At 43.3% G+C, this 22,686-nt stretch overlaps 1 protein-coding gene across 3 annotated transcripts in view; it reads right to left on the reverse strand.

Annotated features, from left to right (window-relative positions):
- The window catches only part of LOC102799921 (vang-like protein 1), a 57,253-nt gene continuing 34,567 nt past the window's right edge, over nucleotides 1-22,686 (reverse strand). For 2 of the 3 annotated variants that reach the window (XM_087836129.1, XM_087836131.1), the window contains 6 exons: nucleotides 14,595-15,026; nucleotides 13,933-14,108; nucleotides 7,262-7,422; nucleotides 3,258-3,405; nucleotides 2,931-3,165; nucleotides 1-2,603 (listed from right to left, as the gene is read on the reverse strand). In XM_087836129.1, coding sequence (XP_087692255.1) covers nucleotides 2,343-2,603; nucleotides 2,931-3,165; nucleotides 3,258-3,405; nucleotides 7,262-7,422; nucleotides 13,933-14,108; nucleotides 14,595-15,026 — 1,413 coding nt within the window. In that variant the 3' untranslated portion in view covers nucleotides 1-2,342. The remainder of the gene's footprint in view (nucleotides 2,604-2,930; nucleotides 3,166-3,257; nucleotides 3,406-7,261; nucleotides 7,423-13,932; nucleotides 14,109-14,594; nucleotides 15,027-22,686) is intronic. The other variant, XM_087836130.1, reaches the window with a different exon arrangement.

The raw sequence follows: 22,686 nt of genomic DNA on the forward strand, positions 1-22,686 counted from the left end.
TTTACAAATGTTCATAAAAATGATTTATTTTTTTCTACAAACGCTAACGCTGTGAGACCGAAACACATCTTACATTGCAACGTCACGTTCATTATCAGAAAACCGCCCATCAGAAACCAATCCTTGACAGAGGTCTGTAACTTGGCAACAGTGTGACAGATGGTGGAGGAGGGGGTCGGGTTGGGGCTGGCTGTGTGAACTGGAATGGCACACACACAAACACACACACGCTTACATAAATAGATAGAGTTTAAAAACAGGAGGCACCATCACATCAGGATCATACAAAGTTTATCTGTCAGTTGGTACAAAATCTGACCAATGACGTGTTTAAAATTGTGGACGTGTCACACAGAAAACAGCACGAATCTGACTTTTTTGCAGGTGTTTTAACATTTTGTTTACAGTGAAATAATTATAGTATAAAATTACCAGTAGTTTTTTTTTCTTTTTGTCTGAAAACATGCAGTGACAATGCTGTGTTGCATCACCAGGGGGCAGTAGGGGACAACCTTGCTCTCAGGCACAGCTATACTGCTTGCATGTCTTCTTGAGCGTGCTCAGTGCGACTCTTCTTTTTTTCGCCCTCTCTTTGGTGATTTTACCAGATCAGTTTCATCAGTTTCGACAGTAACAGAGGAACAGACACGTGTCATTTTAACTTCATTTAACTGTATTTTTCTGGCCTGCCGGTGTAAACCCAGTCAGCAGGCGAGAGAATCCCTTCTGAGCCTTCCATGAAAGGACTGACCTCGAGGGAATTGTCAGACAACAGGGGTGAGACGAGGCAGTAAAAGAAAACCAGACAGTCCAGTTGGGAAGGAGGTTCCGCCCTGCTGCTGCAGCTCTCACTGCTGATAAATACTCTGGTGATTTATCATCATACATAATGAAACCCTGTGAGCCCAGATGAAATCAGACTTTACATGTTGCTGTTTGTTTAAGCCAGTTGTTTAGTTGCTCATCTTGCAAATTAAGCATTAATGTCTGTTTTCACTTCACTACAGAGGAAGAAAATTGAACATTTTCTCTTGAATTTTCAAATTAAAAGCATTGCAGCAGGGGTAAGTTAAAGGTAAAAGGTGCATACTTGCACCACGTGTGCATACATATGTCAAAACCCAAACAAAACAAAGGAAACGTGGAGTGTTTGCAGACAGTAGTTTAGAAAAAGGAGGGTCAGTGCTGTGAAAATGCACGCAATGGTAACTTAACTCCCACCTCACGCCAGGTGGGAGAGGTGTTACCTGTGACTTCAACCATTATTTGAAAACTGAGGTCTAAAGGAGAAGGTACACACAATGAATACATCTGCTTTGTAACCCAAAGTCTGGAGAAATCAGTAGTACTTTTTAATTCCAACATGATGGCTGGGTCTCTCTTTCCCTTCCCCTTCCATCACGTCAGGCAGATGTGGGCGACATGAAAGCCCTGACAAGGTTACCGAACTGCTGAGGCGGGGCAAATGTTTTTGGGCACGTGTCCATCTCAGTGCGTCTCCTATTATCCGGTTCGTGCCGAGTTCACCCTGGTGTTCAAACACGGCACGCTTGCGTCGCTCCTGACTGGAGTGGAAATGTTTCAGATTTGTGCTCCGTTGCACCTGGAGAGGAACTGAAAACAACTCAAAGAGTCCCGACTTTGGCTGCTAAAATTAGCGCTCAAGGGCGTGGGCCGCACGCCACAGGATGGACACGGTGGAGTGTGACGTCTCAGCTGTCAGGAAAAAGTGTTTGTTTGAGGAGACTGTGCCTCTTCCTTTATGTGCAGACTGAGATCGTTCCCACTGTCATGTGAATTTAATGCTGAATCTGAAGTTGTTTCATTCTTGTATATATAAGTCCATTTCATTTTTTTTGGTGTCCAAAAATATTCAAATACTTCCAAGTGTACACAAAACAACAAAACAACACACTTTCCTCCTGTCGCTCGGTCCGTCTCATGGAAATCCAACACAAAAACTGCTCTCTGTGGAGATGTCAACCTTTAAATGCTCCTTGTTCCCATCTTGTTTGAAGGAGTGATTGTTTTGACACAAAATTACATCACACACACACATACACACACACACACACACACACACACACACACACACACACAGAGAGAGAGAGAGAGAGCATGTGCACTCAACTGTGTCCAAACTCCAGTGAGCAAAGATCCTGCTGCAGCTCTTCTTTTTTCGATTTTATCAACAATAAAAGATCAATATATTCAAACGTGTGCGATAGCTAGATTCATATATAATATATTTTTTAAAAAAGTAAAAATTGAAAACTGCAAAACCCAAAATGAAAATATTGGAGAGCAACAGGGTGTGAAATAAAAATAAAACATCTGGAGTCCTACACAGATGTTTCCGACTGTAGCCGCAGGACAAACTTGTGTGATTTGGGATCGATGTACTCCTCGGACATCTGGATGTAGGGGATCTTCTTGGACGTCACCACCAGGCTAAAGTCCACACATTTGAGCAGGAAGATGGTGCCGTCTTTCAGGCCGCTGGTGACTGACGCATCGCTGATCAGCGTCCACTGACGGGCTCGCCAGAAGTCCCGGCTGTACTGAACGGTTGGACCTGGAGTCAGGTAGCTCTCAAGGAACGCCTGGAAAAGAAGGAAGTATGAAACCATTATATATATTAAATATTAGTTATTATTAATCTCTGGCCTTCTTCCACAGCATGTCTTTGTCCTGTCTTTATCAGATGGCCGCCCCTCCCTGAGCTTGTTTCTGCTGGAGGTTTCTTCCTGTTAAAACTGAGTTTTTCCTTCCCACTTTTGCTTGGTCATAGTGTGTCATATGATTGTTGGGGTTTTTCTCCCCGTTTTCCTTGTAGGTTCTTTACCTTATTTGACACTATATAAATATAATTCACTGAAATGACCCCCAAAGAAAGGCTGAATGCCGTGTGTAGAGGTCACAGGACTGACCTTGGGCGTCATGTTGTTGGTGATGCAGAAGGCCAGGTGTTGCTGGATGCTCTCCATGCTGTGGCAGTGCTGTTGCTTGGTGGTCCTCAGGTACTTCTGCAGGGCCCGAGCCATGGATGGGAAGATGGCTTGTGCTGCTTCTCGAGGGTCCATAACGTCCCCAGGTGCTTTTTTCTGCTCTTCCTCCTGCATGCGCTTGATGTGTGTAAACGCTTCCTCTACTGCCACCACCAGCCTGGGAGGGGAAACAGCAAACAACAGCCGTTTCAATAACAGCAGGCTTTTGTGTTTTACTGCTTGAAACGCGTTTTGATCTGACCGACTCACCGTGCTCTGCGTTTGCGGACGCGCCTCTCGTGCTCGGCCTCTTCGTAGTACAGCTCGTTGTGGCTGGTGTCTCTGCGGCGGGCGGCAGCTGCGATCATTGCTCTGGACTGAGAATGGGCGATTCCCGCTGCTGCGTTGTTTCCGGGACCTGCCGCGGCAAAATCAGATTGACGGGAAGGGTTAAACGCATGTATGAGAGTGTTCACAGGTGGTAGCGCCCGGTGAAGGAAGAAAGAAATCTTTGGTGATGACACAGAGTGCAATGTGAGAGAACAAGCTGCTGTTAGAGTGAAGGGGGGAGATTATTAATGCACCTCAGTCCATTTCCTTTTATCACCTACAACACTTAAAACCCCAGAAGCTGACAAGAAGAGACGCACAAAGTCAGAATTTTTTATTGTTCCGAGCAATGTCATCAGTGGAAAATCCAAAACACATTCCTTCCCCCATGTACGGGCCATTGATATGCAAACACTTCCATTACTCTGCCTTCAGGAGGTACGGGGAGTGCAATTAAATGAGGGTCTCGGGCAACTTCAAAAGTTTACATTTTTAGAATTAGAAATCGGAGGCGGCTGATGAACCCCGCCTGATGTTAATGCAGGTTAAAAGATGGCAGCGCTGGTGAATTATTAATGCGGGGCAGGGATCGAGCATGAACAGAATAATTCATGGACCCCCCCCCTCCCAACTCTGCTCCTGGTATCACTGCATTGACATGAGGTTTACGGGTGGGAAACGTTACACTAAATGTCAGGGGAAGGAAGGTGCACTTGGAATTTGCCATGTGGCGCTTTCTGTACGGAAGATTTCAAATAACTCTACGAGACACACTTACAACAGAAACACGTGTCGGTTAGAAGTCAAGTGGAAGTAAAAGTAGTCTAGAGGTTCTTCAATAGTTCAAGACTGTACCTCTCAAATGGGAAAATTCATTGGTGTGAACAATACTAATCTGGAGCATGATGGTTTCTCAGGGGCACTGATACTGTAAAAAAACAAACATAAATACAAACCGAGCCGAGCAGTGGGGTTCATAGTTTAGGAGAAGGAATTTGTGAGACTAAAGCCACAAATTTACAAAAAAACCTTGAGATTTCTCCGACACTGTGAAGTCATAAGGCACCACATGATCATACATCCTGTTTACATCCAGTTCACAGTTTAAAGCTACATCAATGAAATAATATTAACAGATGTACGTATCACAAAATGTTGAAAATCACAATAATGTTGTATCATGAATCTCATGTGTGGTGAGTCCCACCTGTACACAGTGTCATTGTGTGTAACTGCTTAGGTACCTGTGGACAAATGAAATGCTGTGTGGACTTTTCAAGTGTTAACAGCCGTGCTTAAAAAGCGCTTTTCTTTAAAGTCTGAGCAATGTTAGGCTGCGTGTAGATGAAGCAGAACTGTCGCCAACTGTTAAGAAATGGGGAGATAATATCCAACGCTGGGGCGATGGATGTTAGGAAGCATTGCATGTACAGAAATGAGAATATTCCACAGATTCAGGAATGTGTCATACAATCAGACAAGAAAGTGGGACGACGATCCAAAAGGCAGATCAGACTTTTAATGCTGTCTGAAAGAGTGGCACCATTACTCATGACTGCAACAGGAAATACCTGTAACAGGGGTGACTGTATTTCACTCCACTTCTTTGATTTGGTAGTTCAGTCACAGAAACTTGAGCTGACTAAACAACACAGATAAAATGTTGTTCCAGGAATCACAAAGCTCACCCGAAGCCATTTGGACGCAGTCTAATCGAGTATTACGGCTGTTTTGCGCTCAGAGCTTCACCAGTTTTTCATTAAGAAATGATTATCGTCTGTCCCTGAGTCAGAATTATTTATTACAGTAGCAGTGTGGCCGCAGAAAGCAAGAAGTAGGAAGTAAAAGCTCAAGACAAGAGAGCGATGAGAGCGACGGAGCTCCCCGAGCAGCTGCTGCGGGAGGAAAATGAAGGAGGATGAGGCTCGAGAGAGAAATGAGAATACTGGTGTTGTAATAGCTATTGATTTATCAGCCATCTCCGTCAACGCCTCCCACTAACATTTGAGAGGAGGAGGAAGAAAGGAGGGAAATAAATGGCAGGAAAATAAAACACCAAACCAAGAGGTGGGAGTCGAGTTAGTGCACTTAAGTGAAGCTTGAGTACACTTAAGGGACTGCAATAATTTAATCGAGGGTTTGTGTTGCATTCTGCCAGCTGTTGTAAGGACAACGCTGAACTTTTTCATCAACCTGTGGCATGCAAAGAGAGAATAGGAGTGGGTGGGAGTGGGGTGGGGGAGGTGGGGGCTTTTCATTTCAAGTACACTGAAGGAATAGCTTTGTTTAAAGCGAGCACACGCAGGCTGTGAGGGTACTTTTATTGGTGGCAGCGTTGCATTTACTTACTGTCCAACAGGTAGGCTTTCAGTTTAGCTTTAAAGATGTCTTAACGGGTTAGCGTCAGTGTGAGGAAAAACACAGAGAGAAGAGCAAGTTTAAAACACTCCACCTGCTCCAGACACGCTGGAAGGTGCGCCCGGGGCGATATAGATAGCCACACTTTTTTTTGCATGTTGTAACACATCAGCTACAAATCACCTGTGCTTTATACTACGCTGGTCAATTTTCTAATTATGCCAAGACTGCAGATCAATTTTCCTCCTTCCAGGCAGTTATATGTTTTAGCACATTCCAGCACAGCTAAGGAGATTCGACCTGCAGAGACTTGAAATGTCATTTGGAGCGAACGACTGCTACACGAAAACGCAGTTTCTAACAGTTAACTCAAAAACAATGTGGCCTCTGTGTAATGGTGTTAAAGATGTATTTATTCTGCCAGTTAAGTGGTCACATTACATTGAAATGAGGGCAAAATATTGGCAGATATTATATTAAATATAATTAGAGACAGCCATATCTAGTTTAATTGTCATAAACAGACCAGAACCATTTAAGCAAATAAGCGTAATTAACTGGAACAATGTTGCCAATTGTTGGACATTTGCTGGTTTTCTCAGTCTGACTCTTGCTGCTCTGTCATTAAACAAAACAAGTCATATCTCATTATGTAGTGTGGGAAATTGTGACCAGACAATCAACATGACCCTGAAGACTGGATCACAGTTGAGGGTGATTCTTTTTAAGCAAAACATTTGACAAACTTGCTGTTAAAGTTTTCAAACGAGAAGATTTGGAGACTTTTTTGTCTTTTTTAGCTAAAAATGTTGCGTTTAAATGTTGGACCCAAAAAAAGGCAACGTGTGAATATGAATCCTTGGAGTTTAAAGGCATTATGGCAATTCAAATATCAAATACATGTTTAAAAAGGGTCAGTGGTCAAACTACAAATCTGAATATGAAATAACTAATTCACATCATTTAAACTAACAAGAATTGAGAAAGAGTTTTGGTGTCTAATCACTCATTTACTGAATGTCACTGATTCTTAAATGTCAAAATCCTATTTAAATCTATAGATTTCAATTCAATTCAATCTTTTTAGTCATTTTTATTTATACAGCGCCAAATCACAACAACAGTTGCCTCTTTATATTGTAAGGTAGATCCTACAATAATACATACAGAGAAAAACCCAACAATCATATGACCCCTATGAGCAGCACTTTGGCGACAGTGGGAAGGAAAAACTCCCTTTTAACAGGAAGAAACCTCCAGCAGAACCAGGCTCAGGGAGGGGCGGGGCCATCTGCTGTGATTGGTTGGGGTGAGAGAAGGAAGACAGGATAAAAGAGATCTGAGCTGTGGGTCAGTCTGAAAACAGGGAAATATTCAGTGTCTGTGAGCATTTTAAAGACTGAACAATAATCAGTTTGTTGAACAGATAGTTGTAATAAGTAAAACACACAGTTTGCCCAAACAGATCAGGAAAAGCAGAGGTCTGCTTTTCCAAACAGATCAGGAAGAGCAGACCTCTGAGACTCCACCACCTCAGAGCACAAAGAACAACCAAAATCACTGAAGACATGAAGCATCCCACTCACCCTCAGCAGGGGCTGCTGGGAACTCACCATCCACATTGTACACCTTGAGGCCAGCCAGATGCTTGGCAGCGCGGGATTTGGAGGCGGAAAGCAGCGCTGGGTTATGAACCGGAAAGTCACAGTAGTAGTGCTCTATGATGGCCAGAGCTGCCCGCTGAATACTGGAGAGGAAGAAATGGGAAAATCAAAGGGAAGTTTAAGCCACATGGAAATGTTCAAGTTTGGAATTCAGGTAGCTTTGGGCCAGCATGAGAGCTTCAGGTCTGAGAGCAGGACGTGAGGAACATTAGCCACGGGACGTTTTTCACTTGTAACACCAAAGACTAGAAAATAGCCGTAGTAATTCTACAAGCCTTCCTGCTGAATACAAACACACAGCGAAAAGGCAGAAGGCAAAAAGCAGGAGGAAGCACTAGCCAACAGACATTTCTGGCTTTATTTGAAAACTTTCTGCGAGTGAAGAAAAACCCTTCTAGTATTTCTTCAGAATAACAGTACCATCAACATAAAACAGGGAGAGAGAGAGAGACAGAGCGAGGGGACGGAAGTGATATGGAAGAAAGGTGGAACAGCATCTGAGATGAAAAGATCTGACAGTAATACTTAATGACTAAGTGGAAATGATTCTTAAAGACACAAAACACCTTGGAGAACAGAATATCAGCACATCTAGAAGATAATGCACAGTGTAGAGGTAGATCTGCTGTGCTTGACGAGATTTAAGTGAAGATAAAAACACAGAGAACAGAACCAGTGACAAAAACAGTTACAGATCTTCATCACCGGATGACCCACAATCCTCTGGAACTACATTAATGCATAAGTCAGAGCTGAAGACTGCGACAGAAAATCGGATTTCTGCTTCTCCTCAATGTCTCATTAATGCAATTTATGTTCACTGTTCGTCCTGGCAAACGTAAGATTTGAAAAGGCAGGGTGATTTATAGCCTGGAGGAAAAGACAAATCATGAGGTGGAAAAAAGGAGAGCTAGAGCTAGAAGAGACGTGGAGTGCTATTCACATTTATACCTTTATATAATCGTTCGTGTACATGGTGAGCAGCAGCAGGTGATAACTGGATGTTCACAAACATCAGACGGGGGGCCACTACGAGCTGCAGGGTGAAGGTTGCCTTACAGGTGTTTAAGAGCCAACCAAGAAAAGGAAGTGATGTTTGAGGTTACAAGAGGCGCAAAGATGACAGAAGGAGTCACGAGCATGAAAGAGAAGCCAGAGACTCAAAGTGAGCTCAAAGTGTATAACCCAGACCCTGATACTTTATACCATGGATCACTAAGCATGCCAGGTCCTGTACACAGGTAAAGTATTTTCACACTAAAAGGTCATAAATCACTGGCTTGATAATAATATAGTTCCTCTGTGGTTCCTCTTTCAGATAAAAAGGTAAATCACGCCAAAACGACACACTTACTCAAGCAGCGACACTACGGCCTTACTCACGTTTACCAATACTTTACAGCAGTCATGCTAATATCAGCTGACTATTAATACCGATTCTCATATCACGGTTCTAAAATGTGATCGCTGATTGGAAAAGGTTTGCAGTTTTATATCAAAACATTATAGCTTCACATCAATAGTTTCACAGTTAGCATGTCTCTCTGTGCCTGCGGGGCTTTTCGGTCCAAAGACATGCTCACTAGGTTAGCGAGTGATTTTGGTGTAGGTATCAACAAGAGTGTGAGTATAACTCTGTCATAGATGTTAATTCGTCTACATGTTACGTATGATATCTTTTAAGTCAGTTAGTCTCAACAACTGTACCAACTCTGTAGCAACATCATGAGCTCAGTTTCACACCCTGCATTTGGCTGAAAGGAGGACAGCAGATGCTGCTGTTAACTAACACATAACAAGACTTTACAGCTCAACACTGGACTCTTTTCATTCATGCTGTGAGCTGTCCTGTGTCATTCTTCTAACTTAATAAACCCAAACAACAACACGTGCTAGTCTGCAGCATGTGCTTCCTATTATCCCAAAGGAGGATGGCAAAATGAATACAGACTCACTGATGAAAGCTCTTATATCCTTTTTCTGACCTTTAACATTCCTGCTTCTAAAGCAAACTTTACATTAAATAATGCGTCATGTGACGTATTACAGAGAGCTGGAAATCACCCAGGCAGCATTAAAAAGTCATTCGTTGTTACCGCTCTGCCATCTGATGACAGTCACACTAACATCACCAGAGGCAAGCAGAGTCCTAAGAAATACTTTTCAATGACAGAGGATGTCTCCTCATGTCGATCCATAGCATTTGTTACACACTGGAGAAAAGTGAAGAAGACTCTAAACACCACATTCACACTATGTCCTCTAACACGGTGAAGATACAGATCTCGAGACAGTGTTTTTTCTGGACTTATTATTATTATTATTTGGACTGCCTTCATTGCCACTAATCTCATTGAGACTTTGAAAAACAAAACAAGTTTAAGTGAGCTAAGATGACAGCTAAAGGTTGTACACATGCTTGAACAAGGAGGATCTTTAAAATAAACTAGCGTGGTCTTGCCAATTTCCTAATCAAACAAGCTTAATTCTCTAAATTTAGCATAGGCTTCATGCAGTTTCAGTCTGATGATTTCTTTGCCCGGCGGCACGGCGTTGCAGTGATCGGCACTGTCGGATCGCAGCAGGGTAGTTAGGGAATGAGATGGATGGACTTATTTGCCAGATCACCGAGAAATAATGGCATCAATATTGACTCTGTGATCATTCTCAGAGATTAGCACCCTGTTGTATCCACTTCAATAACTTGGAAGTGAGACAGCACTTTGTTCTTGATTTCTGTTTGAATGTTTCTGACCCTAAGAAGCAGAGAGTTGCCTAAAAGCCCTCAAGACCAGAAACACAGCAAATTAACACAAAATTCTTTATCTAGTTATACAATCAGGTGTTAGGGTCACACGCTGTTTACTGATATTTCAAAAAGAAAGTGTACATACGCATTTAGAGAAACTCGGAGGATTTTAGCAGATAATCTCTAATGGGATCTCCAGCTGCAGAAAACCAAATAAATCACAGGGTGTTGATTATTTTAGCACGAGTGGAGTCGGCGCTCATTTTCGCCAAAGAGGCAGCAGAAAGTGTGATAACACCCAGACAGCCCTGTGCTGCATTAAGCACTCACGCTAGGCAGCACCATTGTTTAGCTGTAACTTACGTAAATAGTGAGTCAGTCCCGGCCTCTTCCCAAGTTCATTCAATTATTAAGCAGAGCAAACATGACACAAAGCAATTCAAACCGAGGAGCTCAACTGGGCCCACAGAGCAAGGAGAATGCAAACTCAGAGAAGGAAATAAAGAACCTTCTCTTAAAACTTTGCAGTTCAATCATAAACCAGATCCTCTGAGAGCGAGGTGATTGATCACTGTTCTGGTGCACAGGAATGCTCGGTTAGGAAAGTAAAGTGGGAAGTCCCCCCAACTGTGAATGTGTTTAAACCACTCCTCTCTTAACAACTTGGTAAGGAATGCACTCTGTATTCGACTAGTCCGGTCAAACAACGAAGCAAAAAAAAAAAACCTCCTCTGGCCCTCAGATTGGCATCAAAGGCAGACAGAAACAAGCCATCGGGGCCCGAGGGCCCAGGATAGGGTCCTCATTATGATAAGGCTGAGGATGGATGCCAGAAAAGCAGGAATGTGAGCAGCACCGCCTGTTAATAGAGAACATACACGAGAGCTTGGCTGGGAAAACATAACACCCACTAGTGTGTCTGGGATCCTCTGTATGATACGCTGCTCGTGTTTGAGGCAATGTGTGCACAAATCTGTCATTTGCATGTATATGGTGCAATTATCCATGCACACACACACGGGCGTGCCTCCGTTTGTGTGTGGCTGTGCGCGTCAGGCTGACCAGATGCCGCGCTGCAGTCTGTAGGGAGCACTAATTAGCTGTGTGTTTACAGTCATAGACGGACAACAGAGCGAGGCTGGGCCTGCTGCCGGCCGTGCAGGGATGAATGGCACGGCTTACAAAGGACGACACCCCCAAGGCAACCGGCGAACACACCGCTCAGACCAATAAACGCTTTAACTTGTCTGACCTGTTCCTGCTGATGCTTAGCAATTTTATTTATTTTTTCCCCCACATTTTAGCTTACTGATTACTTTAAAAAAAAGTCTGAAAAGAGCCAGAAATGTTCAAAAAACATAGTTTAAAAATTTCCATCCTGCTTTTCCAAACAAAAAAAGGGTTTTGTGCTAGGACCAATTCTATTTACATTATACATTCTTTTCTCAATTCGGGTAAAACATGAGGTTAATGTACACGGTACACGGTTAACATTAGAAACATAGTGTCGAGGAACATACACTACCAGTCACCTTCTCATTTAATGGTTTTTCTTTACTTTTACTACTTTCTACAATGTAGATACTGAATACATCAAATATATGAAGCAAGATATATGGAATTATGTAGCAAAGAGAAAATTAATAAATAACTCTATTTATGTCTTATATTGTAGATTCCTGAAAGTAGCCACCCTTTGCTACTCCATGTTTGACAGACAGTGATGTGGACGCTGTACCAAAGTTTTCAGTTTTAGTGTACCCTCATCTATGTCCACGAGCTGTGGGTAGTGAATGAGATCGTGGATATGAGTGACAGATATGAGCTTCCTCTTAAAGGTGGTGGGGGCGCTCCCTTAGAAATAGGGTGAGGAGAGGTCACTTGGGTGCAGCTCAGAGTAGAGCTGCTACTCCTCCACATCAACATGAGCCAGCTGAGGTAGTGTGGGCATCTGATTAGGATGCCTCCTGAGTGAGGCGATTTGGATGTGTCCAACTGGATGGAGGCCTCAGGGCAGACTCAGGGCATGCTGGAGATTGTGTCTTTCGGCTGGCCTGGAAATGCCCTTGGTGTCCCCCCAGAAGGGCTGGAAGAGGTGGCTGGGGAAAGGGGGTCCTAGGCATTTCTACTTAGACTGCTGTGCCTACGACCCACATCTGGATAAATGGAAGAAGATGTGTGGATGGAGTGTTTCAGTGCAAAGTTATATTATAGTAATATTAAATCTGAGCAAAATCAGTAATTCCAAAATAAAAGACAAAGTAGTTTTGGTGGTGGAGTTGACAAGAGGCGTAAATGGGTCAAATAAAACAGCAGAGTAACAATTATAACGGGTGCACTGGACGCCTGCATGAATATGATCAGATGTTATTTAGTGGCAATCGGCGAGTTAGCCAGATAAACATGATTGAAAATTCTAATGCAAGACTGACTGCACGTTCATGTACGGACTTGCTGCAGTTATTTCTGTCTCAGTGTGCATTTTGGCAGATGAATAAAAACATCTTTAAATATTTTGAGGCTGGATATGCAAATAGAAGTCCATGGGCAAAAATGCAGGAAGACATAAACCTTCAAATATAAGTGCAGATACGGTATACAGATAGTGTTTCACCTATCCGGTCATAAAAAAGCTCCATCCATAAATCCGTCAGGTTTTATTAGATACCCAAAAGCAAAAGGTATGTCAGACTGAGGGCTGTGTATTGATAGCAGAGAGCAATGGGGGAGCTGCTGCGTTTGGCTGAAAATGGTCTCTTCCTGTTTTTACTCAGAGACGATAAAGTCATAAAAAGGTTGGTCTTGTCGGTTCCTTCCTACACACACACACACACACACACACACACACACACACAAACACACACCTTCTTTCTTTCTTTACCACATTTTACAATTCGTCAACACGACCTTTCCATTAACTATTAGTTCCTTGTTCTCTATTCTCTTTGTTGGTCCCTCCTTTAGATTTTTCCTTGTTCCAGTCTCCCGGGTCTTTCCTATGTACTCCGCCCTGTGTCTGCAGTTTTTTTCTGAGGAGTTTCCTCTCTGAAGTCTTCCCCACCCTCTCCTTTCTTTCCTTCTGGCATGGTCTTCTCTCCACATCAGGCACTTTGTCTTTGTGCCTTTTTTATACATTCTACATTTTCTTCAGTTCTACCTTATAATAATAATTTCTACTATCTGTGTGTTAATGACTCCTTAATATTCACCTTCTTCTCTTTCTTGACTTTCCTACATGAATTTCTTGCTCCCATCTCTGTGCAAGTAAGCAGCTATTAGCCTTTTATTTTCCCACCTCTCTAACTTGAGGTGCCCCAGTTTCTGTCCTCTCCTCTGCCTTCATCTCGCCCACACGGACGTCTTTTGTTTTCCCTAAATTCATCTCCCCTTGATCTCTTCCTCTCTCTCCTGGTTGCTAACACAGTGTCACTAAGTCTAGTTCTCATCAGCAACAGCAAACTATCTGAAAGCTCGCTGAGCTACATTTGGATGTAAATATGCTTTTCTTTCCAGTCCGATTGACATGGAAGCTACGATAGCAAAGAGTGTCACATCTCATTTTAACCCTCTGAGAACAAGTGGGCCAGAAAAATGAAACCAAAAGCCAACTGCAAAACTGCAGTTCCCCTGATGGCCACTAGAGGCAAGCCTGACTCCCAAATATGTCAATGTGTGCATTTTATTGGAAAGAGCTCCCTCAAAAACCTACCTCAAACACTCCCTCTTGCTCATACTGTTAATGCTTCACCCTTGGACTAACGCCATGAAAAACACAAATTTATTCAAAGACGATGCTAAAAGAAGAGAATGTCTACATTTAATGGAGTCACTCTGTGCTCCTTACCTGAGCTGTCCCAGGTTGTAGTGCCTTGTCTCGCCATCTGTGGAGCGTGTGATGCACACAGAGTAGCACGGCTGAAGCTGCCGCAGTTCCAGCAGGACGATGGCCAGGTAGTGGATGAAGAGGAGAGCGTCCACAAGCGACACGGCGTACTGCACGATACCCTGGTAGTTCTCGTCCTATCAACAGTTAGGATTTTTAGGAATCGTTTGTGACAGATTTACTCAAAATATGTAAAGTAAACACAAATCTAATAAAATAACTGCATAGTAAATATGTCCCAACACAGTTCCAAGCACAGATTATGCCTAAAATAGCCTTCCAGGCATAAACACATGTGAGACTAGATGTAGAGCATATAAATATTTAGCAGCGTTTCAAAGGACGGCGTTTCAGCCGTCCTTTGAAAGTGTGTATTCCTACAGGCATTCTCAATCAGGGACTTACAAGGATTTTAAATTATGGCTCACAGAGTAAACACACAGCACTGGGAAATCAAATATCTGTGTTTTAGCTGTTTGTGGCTTTGTTGAGCTTCTGATGGCATTAAAAATGAATGTGACTGCAGTACTCATGCTACTGAAACCTTTGTTTCTGTGCGTATGTGTGTGTAGTACTCAATGAATTTTCATTCACACGTACAGTTTTCCCCTCTCTTAGCTCACCTGTGAGTCGAGTATCCTGACTCCATAGAAGAGCCAATAGGAGATCACAAAGAGCAGAACCAGTACAGCAAGTAGTGCCCGGAATACATAGACCCTTGGGAGTCCTGCCCGCGCCGGCCTGAAGAAGAGCGCCCAGACAGCCAGCAGCAGTATGAGCAGTTTGAAGGCCACAGAGATGAAGAGGCCCTCGCAGGCCGTCCCGCAGCTCTGCAGCTTGTCTGGCCAGAGGATATGGGGTAGCACCAGAAAGGCCAGTGGCGTGAGAAACACCAGCAGGCCTAAGATTATTGCCAGGGTCCGGGTGAAGTAACGGCGGCAGTCGAGCCCCACACTGTCCTCCAGATCCTTTGTGATGCGAACAATGTCCTCCTGAGAGAGGCTGTGCTCCGAGGTGCCCGTGACGGCTGTGGTGGTTTCACCCCAGTTGTCATCCTGTGAAAATAGGGAGGAAACCAAAAGAGGATTTCAGACAACTGGTCCATCTCAGTTCCCTTATTTCATCATCAATCACATTCTTGATCTTCGGTGGACCACAAATTCAATCCCGTCAGCTGTTATAAAGGACATTCCAGTGTCCTATTTCAGTTCATCGCTCGCAGGAGCAGGAACCCCTGAGGGGCTTCTGACAGACAGACACACCATTTTATTGGAAATAATCACCGTAACAATATCATAGTGTAATAAAAACAAACTTTTATACGCTCCAGTTTCACCATCATGTGAACAGCACTGGATATTATAGGACAATATTATTCATCATTTGATGGAAAGATCTTTTACAACTTCTGTACATCACACACTCTGAATCTATTACTACAGTTTCTTGCCAGAAACTCGAAACACACATTTGTTGCAGCAGAAGAACAATTTAAAATACAAAGGTCAAAGGTCATTAAAAAACAACAACCTTGCCCTCCAGATTCTTCCCACAGTCCAAACACTGATTGTAAGCTGGCCGTGGATGTTGGAAAATGGTTAAAAGGTGTCTTGCAGTGAGCGGTCAATAAGATGCTTTCCTTTTCTAGTAAACATTGGATGTTACTTGCCCTCTGAAGCCATCCCTATTCACATTATTTAGTTAAGGAAAAAAGGATGGATTGACAGATGGATGGTTTTCCCCTCTGTTTGAGCCACTTCTCTTTAGCTTAACATACACTTGTAGATGGATATCACCTGTTACGGCATTATAAAATGTTTTTTCACCTTTGACTGAAGCATCAGCTGAAAGGACAGAGAGACTCTTTCCAAGCACGTGAGAAAGAAGGGACTAAAAATGGGAAGTGGAAAAAGCTAACAGCACATGCTGCCAACTGGGCTACACGCTGACGTCTGGGCTGGACTGCATCCGCAGATAATGATGGTTAGCGGTGTGAGAGCAGAGCTGCTAGAATAACAAAGATAAGAACTCTTTACGCTGTAGTCATAACAGGCCTCTAACGTGACCATGCGAGCCGCTGAGTTCCGCCTCTAAAAGCAAAAAAAAGGGTAGATGATGAACTGCCATCAGCTATAAGTAAATTCAGTAACAGGTTTACCCACCAATCGGCCAGAAATGCTGCACCTAATGTGCAATATAATGCATATTTCAGGTTCATATCCATAACATGTGCCTGAGACTTGTAGAGATGGGAGAGACACATTATGAACAATTCCACTGAGGAGGTTGAAAGGATGATGATGCTGCACGGGAACAGAAAGTATCCCACTGGCCTCAGGGTGAAAACTTTGCAGTTAATCTGCATACTCAAGTTTTAATAATAGAATTCCACTACAAGACCACATCTGCACCCACATACAAGCCAAGATGATGAGAGAAAAAGGTAAAAAGGTTTTATCAGGACCTTTCAGACGAATGGGAAAATGGACTGGTTCTTATATAGCGCTTTAAACAGCAAGGGCAGCATTATCATAGGTTCAGGCTGGTCTAGAACTACCTTAATATCACCAAACAAGCCTGATTTTTATTCTAGCAAAAGGTATTTGCACATTTGCCTTCACACGCACAGTAACATGAGCGACATCCCATTCTTAATCCACGTCTTAATGCACCTTGTTTTGTGCACGTTGGAACAGAGTTGGGAGCATGAAAGCATGAAATTGTCCAAAATGTCTTGGTATGCTGATGCATTAAGAGGTCCTTTCATTGGAACTAAAGGGGCAAGCCCAGCTCCTGAAAAACAACCCACAGCATCAACAAAACTTTAAAAATGATGCACGAGGTATATTTTTAGTAGCACCAACACTCACAGGGGACGACCCAGGAACCTGTTTTTACTGGTCTCTCTCTGAAGAGGTTCAACACTGAAAGCAGTCTCAGGACGGTCTGACGTTTGACCCGCTACAACCATAAAAACGGACTCATATGATGCATTCCCATGATGCATTGAGTATTTCTTCTTCAGTCACCTTTCTCACTCTCTATGTATTAACAGACCTCTCTGTGTTGAATCATATCTGTTATTAACCTCTGTCTCTCTTCCACAGCATGTCTTTATCCTGTCTTCCTTCTCTCACCCCAACCAATCACAGCAGATGGCCCCGCCCCTCCCTGAGCCTGGTTCTGCTGGAGGTTTCTTCCTGTTAAAAGGGAGTTTTTCCTTCCCACTGTCGCCAAAGTGCTGCTCATAGGGGGTTACATGATTGTTGGGTTTTTCTCTGTATCTGTTATTGTAGGCTCTACCTTACAATATAAAGTGTCTTGAGGCAACTGTTGTTGTGATTTGGCGCTGTATAAATAAATTGAACTGAATATGATAAGCAACTAAATGTAAGACTTACAAACATGTGTAGCCTGACAGTGGATGTATTTTTATATCTAACAAAGTGGAAAAAGTCCCTTTTTTCCACTGAATTTCAGTTATTCCCCAGAAACCGCAGAATACTACTACTGGAACGACTGTTTACTATAGCAGACACAGATGAACTCTGTACATCAATTTAGCTGATTAAACCTCAGAGTTAAAGGAGATTAACAGACTATAGCAAAGCACAAAGCAAATGCACAACCGTTAATAAAACAAGCTTTAGTCCACTCAACAGGAGTGCAGATTGTTTGTGGAACAGTTGCAGCCACTTCATTAACAATGAAAGAGACGGACTGGAGAGCCCTCAGCTTCTCCACGGAGACTTATGCAACAGGTCTTTAATTCACATGAAGCAATTATCCGCAGCTGAGATCTAAAGTTAGCTAAAGTCATTATTTTGTCTTTGCACTGGCAGATATCAGCAGAGACTCACAACCGGTGTAGCTGGACAGGGGCTTTACATCACACGTCATCAGTTTTTCCCCTAAAGTATGGAAAAAATGTGCTACATGAACTTCCCCTGCTTAGTCTACTATTACAGCTAATGTTAAACTGCTGCTGCTCAGATTAAGACAGATGTGCAGCAGCACAGGAGATAAGTGAGGGCAGCTTTAATTTTGAAATGTTCCACTGTCTGAATGAGAAAACCTACAACCACTGACCCGCTGACCCATGCTGAGCAGAGTACAGAGCATCTGATTCTTGTCTGCTCGCTCTCTAAGTCAAGCCAAGCATGCCGTGTGCGTGTTTGTGAGGAAGTGAATCGATAGGCATTAGCTGTAAGGAAGAGTGCCTCTCTAACCACAGCGTACTTCGACAACACCCAGGGGGAAACATGAATCACAGCTTCTCAAGCCTCATGGCTGTTGTACACTCATCGCTCGTTGCCCTTGCCTCGAGCACCTGAATCTCACACCGCATAAATTACTCCATCAAGAACTCTATCATCACATACCCCCAAACCAGAAAAGGAAAAACAGATGTCCACTGACGTGTTTCCACTTTTCTTCTTGGTCTCATAGACAAAAATCGTTGAACTGTTAAATCAGCAAAACTTAAAATAAAGCAAACCTGGCGACATTCCCCTCAGTCGGCTCACTGCTCCTAAAATTTGGAGCTGGATTTTTGCTGGATGCCTATTACCATACCTGGGCTTTCCCTCTGCCAGCGTGACTAAAAATAGACATCAGTGACCCACATTTCATCATGGGATTAACCAATCACCACAGGCTGATCTGGTTCAGTACCGGCAGCCTCGCAGGAGGCCCAGACCCATTCATCATATAAAAATAGGTGAAACAGAGAGGAAAAGTGAGAAGAGAAAGGGAACAAAGACGCAGGAAGAAAAGGGCAGGAGCATGACAGGAATGTTCAACAATAGGAAAGCCAATTAAACGAGGAAAGGGACTGATCCAGAGGGGCAGGCAAAGCCAGGCCAGTTCAAGGGCCAGACGGAGAGACCAACACATCTTCCATTCGTGACTACATACACACACGGCAGCTGAACACTTGTCAGGTCTGCTCTTGTCCTACATCTGGAGTGATTTGTTGGATGCAGACTGGGTGACAAACAATGACGAAAACATCTGAAATGACGTGTCCGCACGGGAATACCTCCAGGCTGCAACTTTACAAATATAATATAAACCACACATTCCTGAACTGCCAGTAGCAGTTTCTCAACTGTGCAGCCAAAATGAAACAACCTTTAACTTAATGATAAGAAGCACATGGTAGAATTTTGAACCCTGATTGAGAGATTTTAAAATACTCTAGAAAAAGAGAAGATTTTTATTTCCAGCCAATCAAAACTAGGTGTTTTCCACTAATAGACTTTTTAATTACTTTTTTTTTGTTTATGTGTGACCACTGCCCTTACTCCATCCATCCAACGTCTTCTGTGCCACTCATCAGGATCTGGGAGTTAAGCTGAAGTGTCCAGACCACACTCTTCCCAGCCCCCACCTCCAACTATTCCAGCAGGAAACTGAAGTTTTTATAGGCCGGCACAGAAACTGATTCTTTTCAGTGTGTCTTGGGTTTTTTCGTCACAGAACATAGCTCACGGTGATAGGTTAAGATCAGAAAGTAGACGTCTCGTTCTTCATGCTCAGCTCTAATTACCACAACTAATCAGAACAGTGCACTGCAATTAATCTCCCACTTCACTCTTCCCCGGCTTAACCCTGTTACTTTAACTCAGCAACTTCAGGCAGCAACTCATTCCTAATCCACAGTCAGCAATCTGCCCTTCGTCAGCCAAAAACCTTTGAATTTGGTACTGAAAAATTTTTAAAAAATCACTAACAAAATTGTGACAGAGACGTTACTCTCTGTCACGACAATGAGACAAACCCCCAGAATGAGATCTAATGATAACTCAGTATCAAAAACAGAGGTACTTCAGCAACCTCCAACAAAGCACAAATCTTTCACCCAGCAAACAATGTAGTGAGACATGACAATCAGCTGAGTAGAGACACTATGGAAAGCATGGCAGGTGCAGCAGGTGTAGTTCTTACATTGAAAGCATTTCTTTGAAAAGAGAAATTTATTGGTGAGGCAGCAAACTAAGTGTTGCAACACGATACCGTATCTGCTGAGCTTTAAACACATCCAGAGAGGCTGATCTGAGCTGCACACGAGCCCTTGTTTGGATGCATCGTATTGCATTACTGAACTGCTTTGCTCAAAAGGCCTCTGGGGTGCTTTTGATGTAAAACTGTGTGACAGTTCCAGCTGTTTTTGTCAAAGTAGTGGCCCTGGGTGAGACATCAACCCATTTCTGCTGTATAAGTGGGAGAAACCAACACATTTTGCACCTGCAGAAATTCTTTACAAGTGAAATAACTGCCATAAGCTTTCAACTCAGCCTGCCAGCTCACTAATAACCTAAACCCTGAGCTGCCTTCCCTTTTTCTGCTGAGACACACAAGTAGTGGAGTAGTTAAGAAATGATTAGAGTGATAACAGAGCAAAACAGACTTCCCATGTGTGTTTGACACAGGTGTATAAATATATTTATATATATAGTGCACGCCGTGTCAGCCAGGACACTTTTACAAAGCTTTCACTTGAGTATTTTCTGCCTTCTAGGTCCACCAGAGTATAAATAACAGCTATTGTTTCTCACAGTAAATCAAATGTTCACTAAAAGCCTGTTTTCTGTTCAGCTCTAAGTGGGCAGCAAACAAAGCCCCTCACTCAGGGCAGAAACAAGTGCACTCTACTTACTCCTGGGAGGCAAGGTGTGTGTGTCTGTATGTGTGTGTGTAAAATATAGCATCAAGCTGCCCCAAAGAGCTCTTCACAGCAATTTAAAACCTCCTTTGTTTAAAGTGCAGACAGCGTGTGCGGCTGCCAACAACTTGTCTGGACAAGGAAGCAAAGCACCTAAAAAAGTTTCTTTGACTAATTTGTGGGATAAAGGAGGGAGTGTTAGACAACGGGAGACTGACAGCTGAGTGGCACATGAAAAATAGCCAAACTGCTGTATGATTAACAGGGTTATACACAATGTCAGGTAATCACGAGGAGGTAGTTGTAGAGTGGATGCAGAAACATGATTCATAGAGTCCTATCCCCACCTCAAAAGCCACAGTGTCAGTCATTTAGCTTCAGATCAAGATTCAAGTACATGCCAGCCAAAAATAAGGCTTTTAACAACTACTTTCACCTGCTCGTCTGCATGACCAAGGTTAACAATGGCAACTGTTTTCAACAAAAAAGATCTAAATACCCGCTGTACATTTACCCCTCCATCCTACTCCACATAGCACCAAACAACCAGATAAAGCTAGCCGTTAGCTGATAAACACAATGAAGGATTTGTCAGATAAAAAGTTGGTGAAGACCAGAAACAGATATCAGAAACACGAGTCCAAATGAATGCTAGAACTGCTCTGAAATGCCTGCAGGTGTTTGTCATACCTGACATGAAGAGGTAACTAAGCTTTCCTTATACTACCAGTGAAAAACTGAGATAGGAATTTTCTATAATAGGAAAAATAACTAGTCAGGCTTTGCCAAGTATTTCTCTAGTTGGAAAAAGTGCCAAATGAATGAGCCTCTTGAACAGTCTGAAGTCTCAGATTCATCGAGTCAGCTCGTTTTTACTTTGTTTTTTTCTCACTTTGATCCCTCTTCTTCTTCTTTGCCTCCTCCACTAGCAGAGCTATATTTTCTGTCAGGTAGACGTCCAACAGTTGCTGTGGTTGTTCCAGCATCCACCATTTCTGCTGCCCGAGGAGGAAACCCAGCAGAGCTGCACTCTTTCTGCTTTGGTTTTGCTATTGACGAAAAAAATTCATTTCCTACTTGGTGGCACAGAGAACTGCGCAGTGAAAGCAAAGATTATAGAAAGTCAAAATAAATGCCAAGCGTGCTACTGCTCAATGGCCATTAGACTGTACAAATGTTTTAGTGTTCTTTCCACATCAGCTGCATTTACAAGCATCCTGTGGTGCAGCTGTGTTCAATGTTACAGCAGACCAACACGCCAAATACATGCCTGCTATACCGTGAAGTACACGTTCCACCTGACTGGACGTGTGTCCGGACTCATGCAAATGATTGGATTAGGAAATAAAGCCATACTGAGCATGAAAAGCGAACACAGCTTGCTAAAAACAACAGAGCGTCATCTCTGCTGAGTCGCGGAGAGACCTGTCAGCCTTACCTGGCTTGGTTTAGTTCCTGCTCCACAGCTGGTCACTGGAGTCGAGTTAGTATTAGAACCTTCTTCTAATGTGGTGACAATAACTTCTTTAATTTCCTCCGGAGCCTCACAAACCTCCAGCACCTGCAATACGTCCCCCGCCTCCAACACTGCTGGTGTCTGCATCTTGAAATCCTCGCCTACCGAACCTAACCTTGTCCCGTTACTCAGTTACTGCTCTTTCTTCCCCTCATCCATCTCAGACTGCTATTGTGTGTATGTGACCTCCCCGACTCTCGCCCGATCTGCAGCCCAGCCCTTCGCTTTATCCGTCTTTATATAGAAATCTCTCCCATGGTGCCTCAGGAGGTATTGTATGGGACTGTGTGCTCACTTGCCACATAATGTAAGGGGCTTTATTGAGGAAGACAGAGAGTGAGGGACCGCGAGGAGCAGGAGAGAGGAAGAGAAGCTGGGAAGTGGGGGAGAGAGGAGCCATTCGCTTGGGCTGTCTTGACAGCAGCAGGGATGGAGGGGGGATGAAAAGGATTGATGGGTAGAGAAAGAAGAGAAGAGAGGAGCAGAAAGAGGAGTAGACGAGCACAATAAACAAATATCTGAGCCTACTGAT

This window comes from Neolamprologus brichardi, chromosome 23 (assembly GCF_056152115.1).
Source record: "Neolamprologus brichardi isolate AB-2024 chromosome 23, ASM5615211v1, whole genome shotgun sequence".
In the NCBI taxonomy this organism is placed as follows: domain Eukaryota; kingdom Metazoa; phylum Chordata; class Actinopteri; order Cichliformes; family Cichlidae; genus Neolamprologus; species Neolamprologus brichardi.